The following is an 8,758-nucleotide window of genomic DNA, read 5'->3' on the forward strand; positions in this document are numbered from 1 at the left end:
TCTGGCTGTGCGGGCTCTCGTGGCTCTTTTCAGATGGTTCCTTCTTAAAGGGCTCCAGTAAGCAATCCTACCTTGAATGGGTGGAGACATACATCCATGGAAATCATCTAATCCAAAGTTATCACCCACAATTGGGTGGATCACTGGATCACGTCTCCACAGATAATCAAAAAACTTTTACCCAGCAGTATTGAATGAGGATTTAAGGACATGGCTTTTCTGGGGTCCAGAAATTCAATAGCACAACATCCTATTCAAAGGATGTTTCTCACAGTTTTTATTTTCTCAAGCAAATCTTGTATTCATCTGTAACCAAACCTGTTGTTTAATTTTCAGTAAACTTGTACATTCATTGCAGTAAGGAGGTTTTGAAATTCAGTAGCAAAAATTTGAAATCATGTAATTTTTAATCCTGTTTTTTTCCCATAAAATATTTTTCTCTCCCATTATCAGAGCAAATATTATTTTGGTGTCTAGAAAAGATAATCTTAGTTACTCTAACAGTTAATGGTGACAATGATGTGGCTGATCTCAGATCACATATATAATTGGAATAGAATAGAAGTACATTTTAAATTTGAGTATGGGTATCTCATATGTTAGAAATTGTCATACAGGGTAATGACATTGATCCTTCCACTTTCCTTTCTTACAAAGAGGGCCAGGGAATACTGTTAAAACACACTCTTCTGCTCTGTTCTACAAACTAGTAGTAGAGGCACTCAAGTTCAAGACCATACCCTGCACTTTACAAGCTGGCACCCTTAAAATAAAATCACAGCCAGGAAGGCTGGCGCTAGCCTTCTCCAAGTAGGAGCCTTTGGAGCATTGAAGCAATGGTATTCAGAAACTAGAATTTGCTGAGCTGTCACAGCTCATAGTGGTTCCATACAAAGCTTGAAAAGCCCCTAAGACATTGGCGCCCTGGCCCCTGGGGTGATTTGAGTAGTGCCGACAGCATGAAGTTTCTCATTGTCAGAGAGTGTGACTATCCCTCTAACATCTAAGACTACTGAGCCTACATATCAAGGCCTCCTCCACATCTTAAATCCTCTCCTTAGGAACCTAACCCACCTTTATTTCTGTAGTTCTATGTCTGTCAGTCATACACTCTCATGTTTTGGCATTGCATTTTTCTCAAGAGTTCTTGCTGTCAGGTGAAGTTATTGCTACTTTTGTTGGCACATAGGAAACTTCTGACTTCGGTAATTGTCCATTTCATTACCAGCTTGAGGCATCCGTAGCATGAGAGTTAGGAGAATGTTTTGGAGTCAGAAAGACCTGGGTTAAATCCCAGCTTCAGCACTTGCTAGATGTGCAATGCTGAGCATCTCATCTGTGTTGCCAATCCCTTTAAACCTCTGTTAACTGATCCTAATAGATTAGTTCCACATCGAATAGCTCTGTATCAGGCATTGCATTAGCAATATGCCCATGTTAATTCTTGTAAGCTCAGTGCAGCCTCCAGGGTAGATAGGTATTACCTCTTTTACAGGTGAGAAACACTGAACTCTGATTCAGTGACTCGCCCCATATAGCAGACCATTTGGAGTCCAGGTAGTCTATCCTTGTTACTGTTACTCCAAACAGATTCATTTATTAAATGGAGACAATTCTGGCTTCCTCCAGGATCATTGTAGTGGTCGAGTCATTAAAACATGAAGACAGTGCTTAGCATACCACCATCACACAACAGGTACCATCTGTAAGAATTAATTATAAGCTTTTTCTTCCTTTATTCATTTTCTTTCACAGTTTTCCTTCACTTTAGTGACTAGTAACAGGAATCTTCCTATCTTTCAGTCCCTTGGCTGTGAGGCTTCTTGTGAGTAAGGGTTTGGAGCAGGTTAGAACACACCTTATGTGCCCAGGACAGAGAGAACGATACAGACTTGCACATTTCCAGGGGTCTTCATCCTTATCCCCCCAAATAGAGGAATTTATCTGTGGCAAAGGAAAATAAGTTATTTTAAGTGTGGCATCTTGCTTAAAGTCAGACAAGTTATCTTATCTATAAAAACAGACACTAAAATCAATGTCTTTGTGTTAATTGGTAAGCCACTGGAAATGCAGTATACCAAAACTAGAATGGTTTTTAAAAGGGAGAATTTAATGTTACAAGTTTATACTTCTAAATGTATAAAAATGTCCAAACTAAGACATCCAGAGAAAGATACCTTAATTCAAGGATGGCCAATGGGGCAGGAACACCTCGTCAGCTGGAAAATCACCTGGCTGGCATCTGCGGGTCCCTTGCTCCTGGGCTCCATTGCTTTCAGCCTCTGTTCCTATGGGGGTTCCTCACTTTGCTTCTCCGGGGCTGGCCTTCATCTCTCAGCTTCCCTTGGCTCTCTCCAGGTCCTGGCTTGCTCATCACTTGTAGTAGTTAGATTCAGTTGTCAACTGGGCCAGGTGAACACACCTAGTTCTGTTGCTGTGGACATGAACCAATGGTACGTGAACCTCATCTGTTGCTAATTACATCTGCAGTTGGCTAGGAGGCGTGCCTGCTGCCGTGAATGACGTTTGACTTAATTGGCTGGTGCTTAAATGAGAGAGCACAAGGTAGCACAGCCCAAGCAGCTCAGCATACCTCATCTCAGCACTCACAGCTCAGCCCAGGCCTTTGGAGATGCAGAAAGAAGTCACCCTGGGGAAAGTTGTTGGAACCCAGGGGCCTGGAGAGAAGGCCAGCAGAGGTCATCCTGTGCCTTCCCACGTAAAAAAGAACTTCCGTGGAAAGTTAGCTGCCTTTCCTCTGAAGAACTAACAAAATAAGTCCCTTTTTATTAAAAGCCAATCTGTCTCTGGTGTGTTGCATTCCGGCAGCTAGCAAACTAGAACAACACCTTATAGTGATGTTTTCTGGGCTCCAACCATCTCCAAACATCCGTGTTTCTGTTCTCCGAGTATGACTTCTGTGTTAGCTCTTCTCTGAATTTCCTGTCAGCTCTGTGGGCTCTTTTGTTTCTCACCCTCTCCAAAATGTTTCCTCTTTTAAAGGATTCCAGTGAACTAATCAAGATCCGCCTGGAATGGGTAGAGTCACATCTCCATCTAACCAAAAGGTCACACCTGCAATTGGGTATGCTACATCTCCATGGAGATAATCTAATCAGAAGTTTCCAGCCTGCTGTATTGAATCAGGATTGAGAGAAACAGCTGCCCCCACAAGATTGGATCAGGATTAAAACATGGCTTTTCTGGGGTACATAATACTTTCAGATCAGCACATCTTGCAGCACTGAAAAAATAACTGAATTATTTCTCTTATTTGTTGTAGCTGTTCTAAAGAAATCCAAATGGCAGTTCTGCTGAAATTTGTTTCAGAAGGAGACAATATTCCAGATGCCTTAGGTCTTGTTGAGTATCTTAATCAATGGCTTCAGATCATCAAACCACATGTAAGTTTTTCATTGTTAACTGTTGTTGTTTTCTGATGTGTCTAGTTATGTATTCATTAACGTGTTTTCTGTACTGTATAAACAGACCAAATAAGAAAAAAGTTTATGTTCAATATAGATATATCTTTACATAAAATTTAATTTAAGCTAAACTTTTGAAAGGAAAAGAGGACAGATGACAAATCTGTTATTTATTGTTGTTTCATTAAGGCTTTTAGTATTTCCACAGAAAGGAAAATCCTATGTCACTGTATTTGTCGTTCATGTTCCATTAATTTATCAGACAGATTCTTATAAGAATAAACAAGTCTTCTTTGGAATTTAGGGGTTTTTTCCTTAGAAAAGTAAAAGGTGTTTGTTACTTTTGTGAGCAATACTATAGCTTTTGAATATGCATTATAATTAAGATACCTTCCTCTATCATCAGTTAAGAGTGTTAGACCCAGGGAAATCAGTTTTACATGTCACAGAAGCTCCATAAGGTGCATTATTTGGTAGGTCATTGTCTTTTTAATTTGGCCTTTTGCCAAGAATAAATTGATAACAACCATGCAGTGATCTTTTATATTTTTAGCCTCTGGTCCTTTTGAATTTGATTTTACTTAATAGACTCCATCTGTGGTCCTTCTGGCATATCTTTATAGTTTAGAACTTGCAGAAAGGTATCTTCAGTTGACGTGAAAATATAGAAATTTATTATTTTGTTTTTCCTTTCCATAAAACCTGGCTTAAAGTGTCAGAACCAAAGGGTACAAAAAAACTGGAGAAAGAAGAGTTTTATATGGCATGTTAAAAGATTTGATGGTAAAGTCTAAAGACTAAGATATTTTGTTCTAAATTACAGAGCGATGACCCCACAGCGTCTGCCTTGCCATGGAAAATACCCAGTTCTTGGAGATTACTCTTTGGCAGTGGTCTTCCCCCTGCACTTTTCTGATCAATTTTCAGGTTTACATCATATGTTCCAAGCTACCTATTACAAGTACAACTGTTAAACAGTCTATAAAATTTTGTATTACCTGGGAATGTGTTAGGAAATAAGTATTTACTTTTCACAGAAAAAAAGGTTGGGGGTTTACTGTACTTTTCATCATATATAGCAAATGTTAATTTTGTACAATAAATTGTTTCATAATTAATTTTGTCTGAAATGTGTACTTTTTTTTTAACCTCAGAATCTATTAAGTTGCCTGTTGCTACTATAACAAATAACCACAAGCTTAGAGGTCTTAAAACAACACATTTGTTAACTTACAATCCTGTGGGTCAGAAGTCTGCCATAAAACTCACAGGGTCACAGTCTGGGGGGGGCAGTGCTGTGTCCCTGCTGGAGGCCCCAGGGGGGAATCGGTTCCTTCCTCTTCCACCTTCTAGAGGCCACCTGCACTCCTTGACTCGTGGCCTCTTCCTCCCTTCCAGTCTCTCTCTGACTCTGGCCCCTTGATTCTCCTGCCTCCTCTTTCACTTGTAAGGTGTTTGTGATTGAATTGAGCCCACCTGGATAATCCAGGATAATTTCCCCATATCAAATAATTTTAGTTTAAAAGAAATAAACTAATTTTTACTTTTAAGTGCCACCTACTGTAACCCAATCACTTTATATTGAACTTATGTATCTGCAGTTAGCAGCATTATCTCTACCACTTTCTTGTCTGTAAAAGGAGTTTGTAGTGTTAAGGGGTACACCTACTCCATACAATTCAGAAAGGGTTCCTTTTTAACATGTAAGTCATTCTGGGTTCTGTGGCCTGTTTAGGTATCCCATTTGTTTAAAAGATTAGGTGGAGAACCTGAGAAACTTTCCAAATCTAGTTGAAATGCTTCTTTTTTTCCTAAAGTATCATAGTTTCCAGGCTGCTAAGATAAATACCACACAGTAGGTCAGGAATTTATTGGCTCATGATTTCAGTGGCTACAAAAATTGCTTCCTCCCAGAGTTGGTAGCAGTCCTTGGGTTTCTTGGCTTTTCTGTCACCTGGTGATGCCCTCTCCTTTCTTTTCTGTATTCTGCTGACTTCCTGCTTGTGACTTATCCCTGGAGCTTCGGCTTTCTCTTTATGAAGCCTCCACTAAGAGGATAAAGACCTGACCCCGTTCCCTTGGCTGCATCTTAACCAAGAAGAGCATCTTCCAAATCCTATTTACAATAGCTCCGCACCCTCAGGAATAGATTAAGAGTATGTTTTGTTTGGGTTTTTCTGAAGTACATAATGCAACCTACTCCATAGGATTTTGCTTTCCACTGTATAATTTTATCTTTCCTGTAGACCTCTGTCAGATACTTAGATCACCTCTATCGGTGAGTTTGTGTGAGGTTCTTAGTAGAGTTGAGGGACCGGAGACCTCAGAAGAAGTACACCCAGGCTTCACGGGGACGGAAATGCTCAGGTGGCGCTGTCTGCTCGGTCCTGCAGTGGCTCTGGCATCACCGTGGCCACCTGAAGCACCAGCGACTGCTGACCACTCTGGGAAACCCATGCTTGCTCTTCTCCAGCTGCCTTCTTTGCTGTGGGCCTCCTCTGTTTCTCCATTTCTGACTGACTCTACTCTCCCTGTGTTTCCCACAGTGTGACCCTAAGAAAGGAATTCTAACTGGGCTCCCAGCTGCGCAGCAGGGCCTGTGGGCCAGAGCAAAGGCATCCTGTGTGGCAGGTATGGTGGGCCCCCAGGGCTTCACAGCCTGCAGGTGAGGTCTGATGGGCACTGCTGTGGGCTTCCGACATTTGTTGTATTCCTTTCTGTAAGATACTATCAGGCGAAGTCAAATCCTCAGCCCTAAAAGCCATGCCAAAAATAATGTGGTTTGCTCTGAGCTTTCTTTTCCCTTTTCTTTAGGATCTGTTTTCAGTTTCCTGGAGTTTACGTACTGTTAAAAATATGCACACTGAATTTTGAAAACAGGAGACTGCCCTAAGCCTGCGTAGTTGGTTCAGTCTGAGGAGGCAAAATTGGCGTTGAGAAGAAGTTAGTCAGACAGATGGGGTGGGACATGTGCAGCAGCCAGGGACAACAGCTTGTTCCAGAGCAGCAGGCTGGAAACGGCAGGGCTGATGGCAGTGAAGTGAGTCTCAGCACTTGTTCTGCTTTTATTGTCCAGTCAGTGATAGGACCCTCACCCCCAGAGTAGAAGAGGTTGGCTTCCAGAAGACTGAGGTAAAGGAGAAGAGACTGCAGCCCTTTGTTACTAGACTATATCCATCTGAGAAACAGGAACTTTTTCTCTTTTATATTTGTGACCCGGTGCCTAACCCAAAGTATTCAGTTGCACAGGCAGGAATTTTCATCTGGGAGAGCCCAGTGAAAGTTAGCTATGAACTGAATATACCGGGTATATTGCTGACTCATTATCAGTACATGTGCTTTTAAATACTTCTGTCTACAGGGGTAAGAAACCAGAACAGCTAAATTGCTCTGCATAATAGAAGGAAAGACAACTTGAAGGTGGCAGCTGAGGAACAGGGGAGGAGGCTGGGATAGACAGATGTGAATCCTTGCATCTAGGCTCCGCTGATGGACACGCCAAATTCCCAGGACAGGTTAGCTGGGCCGCATGGGTAGACAGAAATATCTAAATTGGATCTCCCTCTTATTTAGGTTGACACCTTGCAGCCAGGAACAGTTACTCCACCAGGCTCGCCATATGGCTGTGCTAACACCTCTTAGCTTTTTTGTTTTCCTAGTTCCAAATGGTACCTGTCCTTGACTCACTCAGTTCTTCGGTTAGTTCTCAGTGTACGATCCAAATGTTTCTGACTAAGTGCCACAGGCCTGGGTAAATTTTCATGTATACAATGCAGAATGTTTATCAATCTATAAATATACTTAGCTCAAACCACATCTTTAACCTAAATAGAAATTAAAAATTTTCTTTGCTCCCTTCAACTCTTTGTTGGTTTGTTTTCATTTTCTTTGATCTTTAGGTGATGTGATAGTTAAAGGATATTGCTACTGGATATATTTATGGGAAAAAAATTCCTTGCTGTTGGCAGAAATATATTTTTCCCTTGCAAGAAAAATAAATCAGATGGTAGGAGATAAAGAGGAAACTTTATTTCATCTGTCAATTCAATTTAAAATTCTAAGCAGATTGTATATTGTATATAGTATACTGAAATGAAATTTTCTTTAAGTTCCTTTGAATAGTGTTCTAGTTTGCTAGCTGCCAGAATGCTGTATACCAGAAATGGAATGGCTTTTAAAATGGGGAATTTACTAAGTTCCTAGTTAACAGTTCTAAGGCTGAGAACGTGTCCCAGTTAAAATGAGTCTATAGAAATGTCCAATCTAAGGCACCCAGAGAAAGATACCTTAGTTCAGGAAGGCTGATGAAGTTCAGGGTTTCTCTCTCAAGTGAGAAGGTACGTGGTGAACACGGTCGGGTTTCTCTCTCATCTGGAAAGGCACATGGTGAACATGGCATCATCTGCTAGCTTCTTCTCCTGGCTTCCTGTTTCATGAAGCTCCCCAGGACACATTTTCTTTCTTCATTGCCAAAGGTCGCTGGCTGGTGGACTGTGCTTCTTGTGGCTGCATTGTTCTGCTCTCTCAGAATCTCCTCACTTTCTCCAAAATGTTTCCTCTTTTTATAGGATTCAAGTAAAGTAATAAAGACCCACCTAGAATGGGTGGAGACACGTCTCCACCTAATCCAGTTTAACAACCACTCTTGATTGAGTCACATCTCCAGGGAGATGATCTAATTAAAGTTCCAAACATACAGTACCAAATAGAGCTTAGAAGAAACAGCTGCCTTTACAAAATGGGATTAGGATTAAAACATGGCTTTTCTAGGGTACATACATCCTTTCAAACCAGCACAAATAGATTCTTTACATTTTAGACATTTTGGGAGTATTTGTTTTTTCCAAGAAAGACAAGAAATAAACTTTGCATCGATGAGTATTTTGGCAATATTTTGTGTAAATTATATATATATTTTAGTTCCCCAGCTGTTGTCAAGTAAGCCCAATAAAAATTGCCAACATAGTCCCACAGTAGTAGGGAAGGTTGGGGTAGGGCGAAGGAGGCATGGCTTTATTCTCACAACTGCCATCAATTTGCATAATAACTAAAATACCCTGAAACGGCATGGTTAGGCATTTAGACTCCTATTTAGGAGAACTACCCAAATAACTGATCTCATCCAAATACCACCAGTTTTCATTTTTAACCGCTGGCAGGAAGAATGTTATGTGGTTCACCCAGTTCATTATGTAAAGGATATTGAACCTAACTTTTGGTCCTTTTCCCAGGGTGGCTGTGGTCAGCAGCCCCGTGTTGTGTACATAAAACAGAGAGAAGATAGGTAAGTAGATAGACAGATGATGGAAGTCAACAGAATTCTGAAGAAGAAA

The 8,758-nt window shown here is 40.8% G+C and overlaps 1 protein-coding gene across 4 annotated transcripts in view; it reads left to right on the plus strand.

Annotated features, from left to right (window-relative positions):
- PSMG2 (proteasome assembly chaperone 2) overlaps window positions 1-4,543 on the plus strand; it is a 65,222-nt gene extending 60,679 nt beyond the window's left edge. For all 4 annotated transcript variants that reach the window (XM_077136043.1, XM_077136046.1, XM_077136044.1 and 1 more), the window contains exons 6-7: window positions 3,284-3,404; window positions 4,249-4,543. In XM_077136043.1, coding sequence (XP_076992158.1) covers window positions 3,284-3,404; window positions 4,249-4,341 — 214 coding nt within the window. In that variant the 3' untranslated portion in view covers window positions 4,342-4,543. The remainder of the gene's footprint in view (window positions 1-3,283; window positions 3,405-4,248) is intronic.
- The last annotated feature ends 4,215 nt before the right edge of the window (window positions 4,544-8,758 follow it).

Source organism: Tamandua tetradactyla, chromosome 18 (genome assembly GCF_023851605.1).
Source record: "Tamandua tetradactyla isolate mTamTet1 chromosome 18, mTamTet1.pri, whole genome shotgun sequence".
Lineage (NCBI taxonomy): Eukaryota > Metazoa > Chordata > Mammalia > Pilosa > Myrmecophagidae > Tamandua > Tamandua tetradactyla.